The sequence below is a fragment of the Triturus cristatus genome, chromosome 2_2, assembly GCF_964204655.1.
Source record: "Triturus cristatus chromosome 2_2, aTriCri1.1, whole genome shotgun sequence".
NCBI lineage: Eukaryota > Metazoa > Chordata > Amphibia > Caudata > Salamandridae > Triturus > Triturus cristatus.
Window position 1 is genome coordinate 261,415,410 of NC_140582.1, and position 17,058 is coordinate 261,432,467.

At 44.4% G+C, this 17,058-nt stretch overlaps 1 protein-coding gene across 2 annotated transcripts in view; it reads right to left on the minus strand.

The window, feature by feature from the left end:
- Window positions 1-13,299: 13,299 nt before the first annotated feature.
- LOC146862118 (protein NipSnap homolog 3A-like) overlaps window positions 13,300-17,058 on the minus strand; it is a 418,751-nt gene continuing 414,992 nt past the window's right edge. For both annotated transcript variants that reach the window (XM_085641309.1, XM_085641310.1), the window contains exon 6: window positions 13,300-13,484. In XM_085641309.1, coding sequence (XP_085497435.1) covers window positions 13,408-13,484 — 77 coding nt within the window. In that variant the 3' untranslated portion in view covers window positions 13,300-13,407. The remainder of the gene's footprint in view (window positions 13,485-17,058) is intronic.

Consider the following 17,058-nt stretch of genomic DNA (forward strand, 5'->3'; position numbering starts at 1 on the left):
TCCGGCTCCGTGGCCACAACGCCATCCTCCGTCACGAGGTCTGGCACAACACGATTGACCCGTTCCTTTTTGTCCAGCCACGCGATTAATTTCCCGGCCTTGTCCCCGACGTCGTACAGACGGCCCCGCTGTTCCCTACTCAAGGCTTTGGCCGCGTCCGTCACAAGGGCCTTGTACTCCGATTGCTTAAGGCTCAAATTGTGCAGCGCCGCCGCCGTGACCTCCCCCTCCAGCGCCAGCTCTAGATCCGTGATCTCCGCCTCAATCTGGGCGACCTCCGCGTCTCTCCGACGCTTGGCCGCTGCTATCAAGGAGAGGGCCTCACCCCTAAGCACTGTTTTGAACGCTTCCCACAAAGACACCGCCGACGTGACCGAGCCGAGATTTTCCTGGAAATAACGATCGACCGCCTTCAGCACCGCACTGCGAGTCGTAGGGTCCCTGAAATACCACGGGTTAATTGGGGCCACCCTACCCCCCACTCCTCTACCAACATCCATACAGATCCACACCGGCGAATGGTCAGAGATACCCCGTGCCATGTGCCTGGCCTCAGAGACAAAGGAGGCGTGTGCAGCTAGGGTAAGCACATAATCAATTCTGGAGAGACTGCCATGCGCCCCTGAATGGAAAGTGTATTGTCGCTGTGTGGGATGCAACAGTCTCCAACAATCAACCAGACCAAGGGTATCTACAAAATCCGGAAGCCACTTCTGAGCCCCCCCCGAACTCCTTGGCGGGTGTCTGTCAAGCAATCCGGAGCCAACCGCATTGAAGTCGCCCCCCACCACCAACATTCCCTCTGGGAGATCTAACAATGTCCTCTCTAAGTCCACAAGTGTAGAAAGCTGCAGTGCAGGAGGGACATAAACCGACACCAGGACCAGCGTCCTGCCCTCCCACCTCCCCGCTACTGCCGCAAAGCGTCCCCTATCATCAACAGTAGTGGAGTCAACCTCGAATGGCAGAGAGGACCTGACAAGTATGCCCGCCCCTCTAGAACCCGAGGAAAACCCGGAGTGTGCGACAAATTTGTAGCCTTTCCTGTTGAGTGCATAGCACGTGTTACCAATCAAGTGCGTCTCTTGCAATAAGACAATATCAGGGGTACATCGCTTCAGAAATTGCAGGACAATCCCACGCTTAATACGATCCCCCAAACCATTTACATTCCAACTGAGTATTTTTAGGCCCCTACCCCCCATCCCAACATGTAAGGAGACCACCACCCCCCGCGTGGAACCGCACTCGAGTCACAGAAGCTTGCATCTTTACGCCTTGCATAACCAAAAACAACAACCCCAACAACAACCCCCATCCACCCCCCACCCTGCACCCCTGCGTAAGCTCTAAAATGCCCCCCAACTTGCAGTGTGCCTGTCGCCCCATACAAAGACTAATCTACAAAAAGAACCCCCGAGGAGGAAAAAGCTCCCATACTGCCCCCGCTACCCCCCGGACTGTCACCCTCTCGGGGCGTTCCACGCCAGTCCGTCCTTGGGGCAACGTGTCCAGCCAATCTCCGACCATGTCCGGTGATTCAAAAAAGAAAGTCCGCTCTTCGAACACCACACGCAACCTGGCCGGGAAGAGCATGGCGTATTTCAGTCCCATCTCTCGTAGCCTTCTCTTGACCGCCAGGAAGCCTTGTCGTTGCTTCTGCACCATCTGGGTAAAGTCCGGATAGAAACTTACGGTAGTGTTCTGGAATGGCATCGGACCATACACCCGCGATGCTTGCAGAATGGCATCTCGGTCCCTGAAGTTAAAGATCCTGGCGACAATCGGCCTCGGAGGGGCCCCCACCTTGGGCCTTCCGCCAGGGACTCTGTGGGCCCGCTCGACAGTAAAGAACTTACTGAGGCCTTTGGGCGCCAGATGGTTCACCACCAGGTCCTCCACAAACAGGTCCACCGACTGCTCCTCCGAATTTTCCGGGACCACAATAATGCGCACGTTATTGCGCCTTGCACGGTCTTCGAACTCTTCCAACCGTCGGTCAAAGTGATCATTTGCAGTCCGCAAGGTACGGACTTCCAGCTGAAGGCCGGAGACGTCGCCCAGGAGGCCGGCGGTCTTGAGGTCCAAGGACTGAACCCGCTCATTAGTTTTCCCCAGGTCTGCCCGAATCAGATTGACGTCGATCGATATGGCGTCCACTTTATGCGCCAGGGTCTCAAATTGTTGCCCGATAGAGGACTTCATCCCTTCGATGGCCCCCATGATATCTTGCAGGGTTGGTTCCGCGGAGGGGGGCGACACGTCCTTCAAGGCCTCCAGTGTCTGGCCCGATCCGCCCGGAGACCCCTTCTGGTGGGCATAGCGGTCCATGTTGTTAGTCTGGGTGTAGCCTCCCCGCCTGGTACTCTTGGGCTTCTGTTTTTCGGCGTCCGATTTGCTCGACATCGCAATCTGCCGCGGAGACAATCTCCTTGCCCATACAGAGTAGACAACCGTGCAACCAGTGACTGGCACCACTCACGCCCAAGCCCGGGCGCGGTGGAGACAGGAAAGCGAAAGTGAAAGTGAAAGTGAAAACACCTTCCTTCCGACGACTCGCCCCTCGCACGGCCGCTGTTGTTCAATTAGTGCACGGGCACTGTGCCAACGCAAGTCCCGGGCACCTTTCGGGGAGTAGGCCACAAACTTCCGGGCAGTACAACTTCGGTCTCCGGTGGGCGATTTCGATCCGGACAGCGGCCCTCGCCTCAGCAACGGCTCCCCTCCAATATTCCGGGCGTCGAAAGCAGGATAGTAGACAGGATAGCTGCCGGAGGGAGCGAGGTTCTCGGGAGCTCTAAGCTCACGCGGCCATCTTGATCACGCGCTAAGCTCCTCCCTCTAAAAGGTATTATTGATAGTGTTAAAAAAATAGGAATGTTTTGACTGATGATGACATTTTGCTTATTTTGACCTGATGGTTAATTATTGATTAGTTTGGTAATAATTATCTATTATTGATTATTTGTTTCTTAACATGAAAAGTTAGTGTTTTGTTCTATGTTGTCTAGAAGTGCGGGTACGGAGTTACCTGAGATCCCGGGATAATGTTATTTTAGCATGAAGAGGCAGAAGAATAGTGTGGATAAGGTATCACACTGCAGAAGTACTGCTGTCATAATACTGAACGGCAAAAGGCTGTTGGTGTTATATTAGAGACTATTTGTTTGAGAGTATATTTTGCTTGAAATAGTGAAGGGTCCACTTCCGAAACTTTGGTCTTACATCCCCAAAGGAGTACCAAGACCTCTTTCCACGATAAAGTCCTCTTCTGAAACTTTGGCTAGTATCCCTAGAGGAGTACAAAGTTGTTTGTGTGTAGAATAGCGCTGGTCGTTATTTTACTTGAAGTCAAAGAATCTTTCTTTTTGAAGTGGAGACTGTCTCTTTCTTTAGAGGAATAGACAAGGTTGCATTGTTTAATGTTGTTTTCTAACAAATTTAGTTGAGAAAAACTTCGAAATATATTGCCGTATTATTTTGTAAAGGGAGGGTCAGTAGCAGGAGTTAAACTGACTGAAATTGTAAACGTGACAGGATTGGAGAAAATAAATTGATTTAAACTATTGCTGAAACGAAATTGTTTAAAGGTTTTAAGAAACTGTTGGGAGGTAAAGTGAACAATTTGTTTTTAATTGATGATACTCCTGATGGAACACCTGTGCATTTTATATCTACCAATTTGGGACAAAATTCATGTATGTGGGTTCACCAATGTTGCAAGATTACTCAAAACGAGGGTCCTTTGAGATTTCCAAAAGATGGTGCTTTTGAATTGCAAATTATTGACAAATTAAGGGAAGTGTTATGTGAAATAAAGACATCATCTAGAGCTGCACAGTTTGAAGCTTTAATCATGTGCGAAAAGACTGCAGGAAACAAAGCAAGAGAGGATAAAAAGGTAAAGCACCAGATACAGATTAAGTACAAATACTTCAAATTGCAGATGCACAGACCACGCTTAGACAAATTGTGACTGTTCAAATCATTATGATCCCCACTCAAAAAGCTCAAAAAGCTGCAGATGGAGTAATTACATCAGGGTTTATTTCAGAAACTCAGAATTTACAGATTATTGAACAGAAACTATCCCAGACAGTCCAAGCATTGAAATATGGGGGGGGGGGGGGGAGGATGGACTTTACAACACCAACAGCCCAGGAAAAAATTAATATATTTGGAGATGGGATTTTTCAAACCTGATTGAGGAAGCAGCAGTGATCAAAAAGATTGAGAGCATGGGATGGACCTAAAGTTGAGAAGTTGATGGTAATAATAGTAGTATCTATCTATCTATCTATCTATCTATCTATCTATCTATCTATCTATCTATCTATCTATCTATCTATCTATCTATCTATCTATCTATCTATTCAAGTAACCACAAACTCAGTATAAGATTATTAATGTTTATCACCAAATAATGTAGAAAATACGAGCTCAATATGTACAGAATCACAATGCATTAATCGCAGAGAGAAAGAAAGAACATTTATCAATGCAAACAGTGTCAAACTCAAATCAAAATGAATAAATGCACGTGAAGGAGTGGATAGGCATAGAGACAAAAGTTTCAGAGATAAAATACATTTGCAAAATTAATTATGCAAAGTACGGATCATTTTGCTAATACTAACCTAACGAAATAGGGAAATACCACCTACTGGCCACGGGGATAGCAGGTGTCCCATGAGACAGATTCAGGGAACAAAGATTTTCAGGATACTGGTTACAGGGCAAGAACAGGATACGGGTAAGCTTCAAACAGCAAACCAACGGACAGCGATAATCTCCCTATAAGCTTCTCCCAACCGCGCCTACAAACACAACCCCTGAGGCACCTCAATTATACCCTAAAATCTACATGTCCAACCCACAGTTGTTGAAACATTTATGAAAACTCAATCTCTCATTGGCTGATTTGTGGGGTGTTCTATCACACCACCATAGTCACATTCATATGTTCACAGTGCTCTTTGTTCAGCTTAGTTTCATGTAAACCACAACTTTTGAATACACATTTCCTTTATAAAATAACATGTTGCAAGTCTCTACACTGCATTGTTTAACATTGCCGTTTCTGCAGAAGAAGTTTGTACATTTCATCTCGTTCTCATGGCCATCCTTCCGTTACTTGGCAGACATGCGATGTTCTTTTTGAAGGTTATCAGCCTTTTGCCTTCTCTTCTCTCTGTCAAAAATTCGATTTTTCAATTTTATTTTATTCGTAGCTGGTTTTAACCCATAACAGTCATGCAAAGATGTAGGCCCAAATTTAGTTTTTCACTACAATGAATAGAACACAGACATTATTAATTTCACGAAATATTCTTCTCACTGTTCACCAGCCTCCATTGCACTATCCCACATTATGCTTCTAGTAAAGGCATTAATGTGCAAAAGCAGCATTATTTTTATTATATTTAGAAGCAATACCCAAATGCAGCCTAGTCTTTCATGCATTAGTCTCCATATTAGTGCACGCATGCGCAAAGCATTTCCCCATGTTTTCATGTTTGTGTACATTAATTTTCACAACACACTGTTAGTAAATGTTACAGGGGAGGCAATCCGAGCAGGTTTTATTTTCTTAAAACCCTGCTCCATCAGCGACTTTTCACACCAATTGGCACGCAACATCACTAGTCCCAGAAAAACCCGTAGAACTCCCATCTGGAAGGATGTGTATACCTTAGACCTGGAATAGAGTCCTGGAACCCACCATCACCTCTCAGATTTGTTCAGACCGGTGGCACCCAAAAAGAATGTTTAGAAAAACTTCTCCATACCAGGCTGCAAAAAGATTGGTTAACTTAAAGTTACCCCATTATTTTGAAATGGTCCACATGTCAGTTGATCTGGGGCAGCCAAGTAGGAAGGCTGAGACCGCACACATGCCAATACCTGGCAAGCTGCTGGGTCCGTGTCACCTCAGTCCGCTGAATAGAAAGCCCCAACTGACGCAGACAGTCCCTTGAGTTTGTGATGGGACACGCTGACACACTAGGCAGCTTTTGACGACCACAAAAACCCTTGTGATGGAAGTGCACGGCCACCACCTAGAGGCATGTGAATCACAGGCTCTATGCCTGCGAAGGGAAGATATGATGGCAAGGAAATCCACACTCAATATGGAGGCACGCATGCAAGCACTACCCTGGGTGGCTGCAGGCACGTGCATGCACCAGACGTTGCAGCACGCGTTGCTGAACAGAAAGAGAGGACATGCCCCTGTTTGTCCCGTTGGACCTTCTCGCTCCCCCATGGAAATGGTAAGGGGACGTGACTGATGGCATCCAGCTGGTATTCTGAATCGGGCATACCTCACACTGCAGTACCGGTGTTATTTTTTCAATTCAGAAAACAGCGCCAATGAAACGTAACTTAAAGTAATGTACTCACAGTTGACCAACATCAAAAAAACTTGTTAGCCTACGCGGTTTAGTTGTAACTTTGAAAAAACATATCAACCGATCATCCAGGACACATAGATTACACCATATTATACCTCTGCAGGTTATCTGGACACAGAATACTTGACACTGTGAGACCACTTAATAAGCAAGTGTCTTCTCAGTAATCTAACCTCGTGCCTGTTCCACTGGCAGATGATTTTTGGTGTAACCTGGAACACACTGGCTAAGGCCTGTATGATGAGATAGCCAGGTACAGGTTGCCTTAAAAGCACGAAGTCCGATGTCAGCATATCCAGACTCCTTAAATAAAACACAACGTGGTTGAACACATTGAAAGTTGTTTCCACACACAAGAGAATCCAACCATGTAAACAGAAGCACGCCCCGGCTGGGGCCGTCCAGTGAACAGGACACTGGTGAGGCTTCCAGGCGTAGTACTTCAGTCTCACAACATAGATCTTGCCCCTTAAAGTTTCTGTTAGTTTCTTCTGAGTAGTTCATTGGATGGATTATTAACACACGTAGTTTCTTTATGGAACAAATCTTTTATTCAGTTTGATAGGCATACCAACTCGAATACACAGCCATTCGCCTACAACCACAGGCCGGCAGCATAAAAGGATATCATAGCTCATGTGGACGTACACAGCTGTAAGGCCAACACCCCGGAGGCTGGCAGCATCAATAATAGAAGCCTAAAGAATAAAACTCCAAAGGAAACCCCCCCCATCCACCCGTCCCCCGGAAAAAAAGGAAGAGAAAAGGAGATAGAGAGACAGGGGGAGAAGGGGAAGAAGGGCACGTAGTTTCTTTAGATTCAAGCTACAAATCGTTGCCAAAAATGTGGTAATGATGATCAGGTAGCCGAGATGTAGTTTGTAGGTTATTTATTATTCTTAGTTGTAGGTTGGTAAATCCATTTACTGCAGCCCACCAGGAGCAGCCTGCCTGCTGCTCAGCTCATACTCCAACTGTCACACTTCACCTCACAGGCACCCAAACATTCCATTCATCAGCAGCCCTCCAACATTCCACGCAGCACATTCACACTGGCTGAGCAGCTAGGGCCAAAGCAACAGGATATAAGCATAAATATATATACAAGATACTATAAAAGTCTTTCAAGAGAGTTTGAGAAGAATAGGCCGTTTATTTTGCAGCCCTGAGGGCAAAATTTGACATTGCAAAAGCCCTAATCAAAGAACCCTCCACCTACTTAGTTGCAAAATCCCTCAAGGGTACTTCTTCAGATGCCAGAGATGCAGATGAAGTCATACTGGCCAGAATCATATCCACCTTATGAACGTGTGGGTATTTCGCCCCATACTCTTTCAGAGAATATTGTTTAAAAAGAAAACGCGGAAAATCAGTTTTATCGATGTCTTTTCATTCTTTTGAGACTAAGGTCTCAATAACTTCATAGATAGGCAGATCACCAGAAGGAGGGACAGTATAATGAGCAAAGAACTCCTCTTGATAAAGCACTTTGTGCTGAAAACCCAACATCTCTTTGATGTGCCTTAATAATTCCTGAAATAGTGCTCCCTGAATATATCTGCTCTAAGAGGCAGAATCAGTATCCTCCTCATCCTCAGTCAAAGTCTTTTGCTTCTTTGAAGCTGACTGAGACATTGCAGCTGGCACAGCATTATCAATCATAGCCTAGGGGTCTGACCCAGAGACTGTCAACACCTCCTTGTCAGGCAGCAGAGCAGAAGGCGGAGTACATGGAACAGACTTCATCTAGAAATTAGGTTGCTCGATAAGCTGCAACCAACCATTTTTTTGATTGCCCACACAACTAATCAATTTCTTAATTAACCTCCTCTGGAGGTGTTTAAAATGCACCAGGCACAGGGGTGGGCCTATACTGATTACACACGCTCGAGCTATGTGAAACCTCACAAGCTCCAGGCATGGCCCAAACCAGCAAACATTGCTTTCCGCCCCAGCTGCTGAACCTGAGCGGAAAGCACGGTTTGTGCTGTAGGCACAGACATTGGGACCACTGCAGCAGGCCTCTACAAAGTAAGTACCTCCCCACCTGTAATTCAACAGCAAAGTGCATCGCCCAGCAACAGGAACAGGATGTGGAGGAAGAGGGGTTCCTGTAATACAAAAATAAAAAAGCCTGGCGAAACAAGTCTGTCTAGAAGCAGAACAGCCTCATGTGTCATTACTGTGATGAGGAACACTTCTGTGGTGGTAATGGCCTGGTTACTTACCAGGGATCTTAATTTCTTTGAGTCTAGGGCTTCCTCGTCACAGTCCTGACAGAGTGTGGTTTCTGCTCCTCCATGTGACAAACGTTTCACCAAACCTAAAACAGGCATTGACAATGTCAATATAAATGGTTTTAAAGGAATATTGTATGGTAATGTGAAACATTACTAGTAAATAGCATGGGGATAGATATATATTTGTGTGGAAGTAAGGAACTGTAGGATTAAATTGGTATAGGTTGAAAGGTCGGGTTGCAGTTGCACTATCACACCCTGTCTAAAAATCCATGTAGGTAAATGACTGCCCTCTTCCCATCTGTGCTGCTGTATGAGAAACACCATATAACGTATCTAGTTATCTAAGTCACTTTAATAACATTTCAGAGTCATGTGTGCAACTCTGAAAGTTCAAGCTTTGGCAGTTGTATAAATCAAAAAAATGATCACAGCTGTGTGGAGGGGTAGCACTTTTTTGCAGAAGCACTCAACTTCTGCCCTAACAAGACATGTACTTGTTGCTCCCAACAAGTGGCCGGACCCAGAGCCCCTCCCTGCTAATGCTCACATAATTGCCTGGAGATAGCTGTGTTGTCAAGCCAGATCATAACCAGTGCTGGAACAAGAAAAAAAGAATCCAGGAACCTATAACTTGAGGGTCAAGGTGTGGCAGCGGCAAGGGATGGGATGGGGGAATTACAAGGTGCAAAGTCTGACAGCATTTTATAAAAAATGTTTTAAAGTCAGCCATAAACAAATTTACAATAAAGAAAATTGTGACAGTAATTTTGTTCTAGCTTTTCAAATTGTCATCAAACGGGTTGCATTTTAAAATATCTTATGGGGTTAAGGCATTTTTGCAGATATCTTTTTGTGACTGACATTTTTCAGGAGCTACCAATGATTGTAAGATTATTCTGGTGGTTAATGAACTTGCTGGGTAGGTCTGTGTTTTGACTCATAAAGTAACATGGATGGTGAATGTGCCTGCTGCAAAGCACATCATGTAATATGCAGATAACAGTATTGCGAGCAGCGCTTAAAAATCAGCACAAACTGCACCATGTGGTGCGCAAGAGCATTCAGCTATTCAAGTTGATTTTGCTGCCGCTCGAGTGGAAAATATACTCGGGCAGCAGTAAATCTACTTGAGAAGCAACCCTCTGACTGCTCATGACCACCCACTGTAGAACATCGTGCTAGGAGATACCAAATCTTCCTTACCAGCTCGCATTTCTGGAACCTTGTAGGAAGAAATTCCACTACATGCTGGAGATTCATGTTGGTGGTCACCGTGGGCTCTCAATGCTGTAGTGAAAACTGTAGATCTCTCTTCAACAGTCGTCGCTTGCAGTCACTGTAGCGCAAAGAGTCAGGTTCACCAGATCTTCCTATTGGCAGTAGGCATGGGCAACAAGATCTTGGTGTAAACAGGCTGGTTCACAGTCACAACGAGCCCAAAACTTCTGGTTTTCTCCTTTTTGAGTCAGAAGCGTCACTCTGATGCAAGCCAAGGGTCCAGGGAAAGGGCAGGCACCTTTTGTGGGTCAGGTACTCACTATTGCAGAGGCCAACAGGGCTCAGGTAGTTCCAGATACAGGCCCAGACAGCAGGTCATCTAGGCAGCTTTTGAAGTCCCTGTAGCTCAGAACAAGTAATTTAGCTGACCCTTGGAACCACTCAGCCTGGGAAGAAGGGAGCAGGTCTAGTCTTCCTTCTCAGCAAACAGGGGAGGCTTCAAGCATTTGGGCAGCAGGTCCTGCTTCTTCTGTAGTATCTACAAGCCCCGAAATGTACTCAAGAGGGCATACAAGAGATGAGCAGCACATGCGAGAGAGAGCAGCACACAGCATTGGGAGGCTATTTGGCAAGGGAGAGTTCCAGAACAGTATTTCCCGAACTGTGCGTCTCGGAACACTGGTGGGTCACAAACCAATTTTAGGGGGGTCAGGAAAGTCTCTGCAATAAATACTCATTCTTGTGTTTACGTTATCTCATGTGCTGGTGCTTCATGGAAAATGTGATGTCTGTAAATGACAATGCGCTGCCACACAAGGCTTTAGTTACATTAAAAAAATCACCCCTACGCATGTCTATTAAAGGTAGTTGGGCCAAGAAAGGTTGTTGTACTAAAAAGTGGGTCATGGTTCTAAAATGTTTGGGAACCACTAAGCTAGAAGATGCATGCACACTTATGGAAAGCTTAAAGAAAATGAAAAAGTTCTCCCCTAATAGTGAACAGTGGAAGGATATATGTCAGTTACTCAAATGATGGTAAAGAGGCTGTTCTTCAGGGGGTGCTAACACCAGAAGACGAAGGGAAGCCATTGAATAAGATGTAAGCAAATTAGAGTGACAATAAAGCCAACAAACAGAAGCATTAGGATTTGAAGTAGGGGGAATTCTGGCATACTTCCCTTGATGACGTATGTTCCTCTTTTGCTATTGACGACTCGGCTCCAATATAACCTGAGACGGCCATCACTATTAGTTCCCTCATGCTGGTTTCTTATTACGAGGTTTTTCCCTTCCCTAGAGCATTGTCATGATTTCTGACAATAACAGTGTGTGACTACAGTGATATTCCCCCCTCTCCTCCCATGTGATGATAAAGGATTCCCTAGTGGGTGCGTCCATATTTAAGGATGTACATATCGTGCCATCAGGCTTTATGACTTATAGTGCATGGAGCCAATAGTCCACTTATAAACTTTGCTATATATTAAGTGCCAATAGTTTTGATGCACGATGCAAACAAATGATGGACGGAATGCTGAATAAATCATACATTCACCCCCAGTCAAGAGATCTGGGTTAAATCCATTGTTCCGATGAGACCCTCAGTTTCTTAATGGTGGGTGGCGTCGAAGAGGCATTTCAGGTCAAGCTGCGAGACTTCGATTCCATGGCATTGATGTTGAACCACTGGGCGCCAGCTGTGGCGTTAGAGCGGTGCGTGGGACTTCCCCAGTGGCGGTTTTTAGGGTGGGCTGTGTCATCCTCCTAGCCTGAGTTGTAAGTCTTGAATATTGCATCGAGCGGAGACCACAGTTTCTGTACAGGCAGCGGCATCAAAGTTGCAGACAGGCACTGGTCCAAAGTTGCTCGGCGTTGGTTTCTTTTTGTAACATTGGAACTCACTTCCAAGGGCACTGGTACTGGATTTGGCACTTGGCAAGAAGTGCTCTCAGCAGAGGAGCCCAGGTGCTATAGGTGAAGTCTTTTATGGCCATGAGACTTCCAACAGGAGGTAAACTCACCTCAAGCCCTTGGAGAAACTTTAGAAAGCAGATTCTAAAAAGACGGTGATAAAGCACGCAACTACTAGAGTGGGTGAGGGTCTAACAAAGAAAAAGCAATTTACTTTTTTCTTTGCCAACAAGGTGCTTAAATAGCGGCTGAACTGTTTTCCCTCAAGGCAAATACGTTTGATTTAGGATATTTTTTTGTGTAGTACAAGTTTGATTAAGGAGTGTGTATCCCATTCCTCTGTTATTGAAAAGCCTCTCTTCGATTCTGGATGGAGGATCTTGTGACATCCTTGTTCAGCTTTATGTTTGACAGTAGCCTGCAAAAGATCTTTCGCAAGCAGAGAACTAAAAGCTGTCTGGTAAGCAAGACCTAATAATCAGCAATGGTGGAACCTAGTTCCACTCGTCCAGACTGAAAGAATCAATGTCTCAAAAATGAATACCATACTAACCTTTCTGAATTTGTTCCAGATTATCCCAGTCACTCTCTTAATACATTTGCTCTGTAAGTGATAAATTTGCTTTCAGCAATTTCATCTAAAGAGCAAAACGGTACAAATTTGGCTCTTGATTATAAATGCAATAAATCAATGGATTAGCTAGTGCTCCCAGATGTTTGCACCTATCAAATAGCAACTAAACTGGCAATAAATACAAAATACCGTATCTTTCCCTACACATGAGAAGACATACCACTGTAGGATTCACCAATAAATACTGCATGAAGTTTTTGAAAAAGAAGGCTATATTTAAAAAAAAATTTAAAACATTCACCTTGCCTAGGACTCCCTAAGTTGATTACCCAATGCTCATAAATGTAAAAGCAGCTAGTCAACTGTGGTGAAGGACGTGAAAACTGGTTACTCACCTTTGTTGACGAACAGCAGCTTCACATGATACTCAAGTATTGGTGGTTTCAATTTACCTAACTGATCCTTTGTACGATCTCAAGCTTCAGGTGCAGAAGCACAACACTTGAAAGAATAAAAGATTATCAGTGATGATCCCTATCCAGGATTAAACCATTATTTTACATCAAAATCTAAGAAAATGCAATACAACTTCAAGCCCTAGGCATACCCTGCCCTGGACATAGTGATTTCGAAGCCCATTACCCATTCAGCACAGCAGTTGGTTGGTTGGTTTTGGGAGTATCTAGCCCTGAAAGAACATTGATAAACATATCCCTGTTATGAAATTGATTGTGATGTTTAAAATTCATAATAGACACAGACCTAGGAACAAGGGCAAATACTCTGTGCTCTCAAGCGAAAGCCTTTTTGACCTAGACGACAATACAAGTTAATAACCGATTGGACTTCCCTTCATTTCACCAGGATAGCCTTTAAATTCTCATAAGTATTTACCCAGGAAATAAAGGACACGATTGAAGCAGTCAGTTCAACACGCATGTTCTTTTAAAATCCAGATTTATTTATTGACATCATGCTCCATTAATTTCAGATAAAAACAAGTGCTAGGCATATTAATGTTGATGTCTTTACACTCCTTATTCGAGGGCTACTTTAGTGGTGAAAATGAAGCAGGAACTAGGAGCATGTTCTTCTGGGATACAAGAAATCTTGCACTCTCTCGCACTAAAATAGGAAAGAAAAAATACTCAATTAGTAATCTATGATTACAATAGTCCATAGGTAATAGTATCTTCATTGGTTGCTTGAAAATTTATTATTTTTCTGATGAATAAATTATTAAAAGATTATAAACTCCCTAACATTCCAAAAGTTATTTTCCAAATCTTCACTGCATGTGGGAGGCAGATCTGGTGTAGTAGAGCAGGGAGAAAGGAAAAATATTTATGAGTGAGAAGAATCCTCACTCCCCCATCCAGGATGGATTTATGTACCAGTACCTTTTGTTATTGAAAATCCAAGTCTTTCTCGTCACAGTCTTTTCTAAATGAAGGCGATGTCTCACCCTGATGACAGCAAAACTTGGTCGCGGCTTAAAGACATTTCTTCTTCTTGCCAATTTTAAAAAATAGCTCCCCCCTGTCATTTGGGCCCAAATTTACATACATTTTACATTGGTTTGCTTACTTTTTTTTAACACAGACTTGATGTAAAGTGTTGAGGTGGAATTTACAATCCAACGTAAGTCGCGATTTGCTTTGGATTGTAACCCAAAGTAATGCAAAACTACCTTGCATTACTTTTTATCAAGGGGGAGTTCCATGTGTGGTGCATGGGCATTCTCATGCAGCCACTTAAGGGTTTTGACGCAAATCCCTATACACAAAGAATTGTACACAACAGGGACTTGCACCAAAATCCTACGCCTCTTTAAGGCAGGCGTAACAAGGAGAAATATTTACATTTCATTTAGTTTTTCTCACTTTGCATCTGTATATGCTCTAGGGCTGTGCGACCGGTGCCATCGCACCGGATGCTGACTTCAGGGGGCACCATGTTTGCAAGTATTTTATGGTTTTAAAAGCACCTGCTGCCACATTCCTTGCCTCCAGCAATTTTCAGACAACTCTGGTGATTAATGTTCTTTCTGGACAGAGATCAGAATTTTGTCTGGTGGAAGTTAACTGTCCTCAAAAAGCTGCGTGCAAATTCAAGGTATCGATTAGAGCGTTATGAGTCCCCCCCCCAGTATTTATCCTAATATTGCCAAAAGGATTCATTTGGGTAGAAATCAATTCTTCTATTAACGAGAACACCAAACCATAGTGTTACACTTTGATTTCAAAGTTTGTGCTTTTTCAGTCCAAGAACTATTAAACTATACGTCCTACCGGTATGGATGACATGTGACTCCTACCCTGTGTAGTCCTGTATCTTATGTAACATTTCCTATACACTGATTTACACATGTATGATTGACTGTCTCTGTGTAATGTGTGTGAGATGTAAAGTCCTCTGACACCCTACACTGGTATGAGTGGTGGTATAAAGCAAACTAAACGCAACTGAAAGAGTGGTTATGGAGACTTGATCAGTCTTGAACCTGTTCCTCATGGGAACAGTCCAGCCCAAACTGCCAAGCCAGGTCTTCCCTGAACCGAAAACAAGCATCCAGGGACCAGTTTCAGGGTAACACCCCTCATTTGCCAGGTTAGCTTGAATCCAGTGGCAAAGCGAGCAAGGGACCCACGTCTGGGCATACCCTGCCAACTTAGGGTGAACAAAGCAAACACAAGGAGATGATTAACGGAGCACTGAGACTTTTCAGACACTCACCCCCAGTCACAGATCTGGGTTAAATTTGTCATCATTCTTTAGCTCACTTTGCCACCCCAGTTCAGACCCAGCCATATGCAAATCAGTCTTGACCCTGTTCCTCATGGGAACAGTCCAGCCCGAACCGTCAAGCAAAGTTTTCCTTGGACCAGAAACAAGCATGCTGGGAGCGGTTTCAGGGTAACAACCCTCATCAGCCAGGCTAGCTTGAATCCAGTAGCAAAGTGAGCAAGGGACTCACGTCTAGGCTTACCGTGCCAAATTTGGGCACACAAAGCAAACAAAAGGAGATGATGAACGGTGCGCTGAAATCTTTCAGACACTCGCCCCCAATCACGATGGATTAAACCCAGATCTGTGACTGGAGATAAGTGGTTAAGAAGTATCAGCATTTCATCCATATTGTTGTGTTTGCTATGTTCGTTTTAAGTGGCTAGGGGCATTCCCAGACGTGGGTCCCTTGCTTACTGTGTCACTGGATTCAAGCTAGCCTGGCGGATATGGGGTAATACCCCAAAACCGGCCCCAGAGTGCTTGTTTTCTGTCCAGGGAGGACCTGGCTTGGCAGTACAGGCTGGACTGTTCCCATGAGGAACAGGGTCAAGACTGATTTGCATATGGCTATGTCCAAGTTGGCATGGTGAAGTGAGCAAAATAACAATGGATTAAACCCAGATCTGTGACTGGGGGTGAGTTGTTGAAATGCTTCAGCACTCTGTCCATCATCTTGTTGTGTTTGCTTTGTTTACCCTAAGAGGCTACAGGTATGCCCAGACTTAGGTTCCTGGCTTACTATGTCACTGAATTCAAGCTAGCCTGGCTGATGAGGAGGTAATACCCATAAACTGGTCACAGGATGTGTCAGGAATCAGATAAATGTTATTTCTCTTACCCAGACAAATTGAAGAAGAGTCAGAGAAGAAGATTCTTGGTGAAGCTTCCAATAATTAATCATTGGAAGAACCTGCAGAGATAGATTATGTTCAAGCATTACAAGATGGCTGCTGCATTTTCCAAGGCTGTGCAGTCATTCACTTCAGAACGTTACTGCGAGAATTCGTGACTCCAAAACGCGGCCTCGCGGGCTTCTCTGCGCACTTCAATTTGAAATCTCTGACAAGAGAAGGTTTTGTTGCTTGTTTCACCTCAGTTACTACTGGGCGAGTGAAGGACTATTGGAACCACAGAACTATTCTCTAAAAGAAAGTTTCCCTTGTTGCAGCTCCATAGTTTATCCAGCTTTCCAGTAGAGAGAAGTGTTTCTCATGTATAGCAATTTCAGTAAGCACAGCCTCAGTAGTTTGAGAGCGGTGTCTCTCGAGGGTAGCGTTTTTCAGTCTGCGCATCCTCTGAAGTTTGAGAGCAGTGTCTCTAGTAGTGAGTAGCAGTTTCCAGTCGGCGCATCTTCAGCTGAAAGAGAGCTGTGTCTTGTCTCCCTTTTTCAAAGATAGAAGAGGAATCAAATTGTCATTGCCTCAGCTGAGAGGTAGACATCGCTTCAGGAACACCGTCAGTGATTTGGCAGGAGTCTTCCAGAGGTCTTCAATTTCGAGAAAGTCAGTAAGATTCTAGAACTATTTCCATGGAGATGAATCTCTAAACTTTACTCGTCTTGCCTCCCTATTTATGGCGTTCTTTCCTTTTCCTTTCCTCCCTGCTTATCCTCTCCGTTCCTTTTGCGCACCACTTCATACATAGGATGACTTCTGTGGAGATATAATATCTGTTATACCACAAACTTTGAGAAGCCCTCAGGATCTAAAGAAAGAACATAGACTTTCCTTGCAAAAGATCCAATAGAGTTAATGTATTAGTGGTACAGTTCTGATTAGTACTTCAGTCTCTAGTTTGAAACCATTTAGAAAAGAAGCTAAAACTCCCGAAGACATTGGTAGGAGTTCTAACATAGCAATAGTTAAAGTATTGAGGAAAGTCTAGAGTAGTTTAGATGTATGTGTTGTCT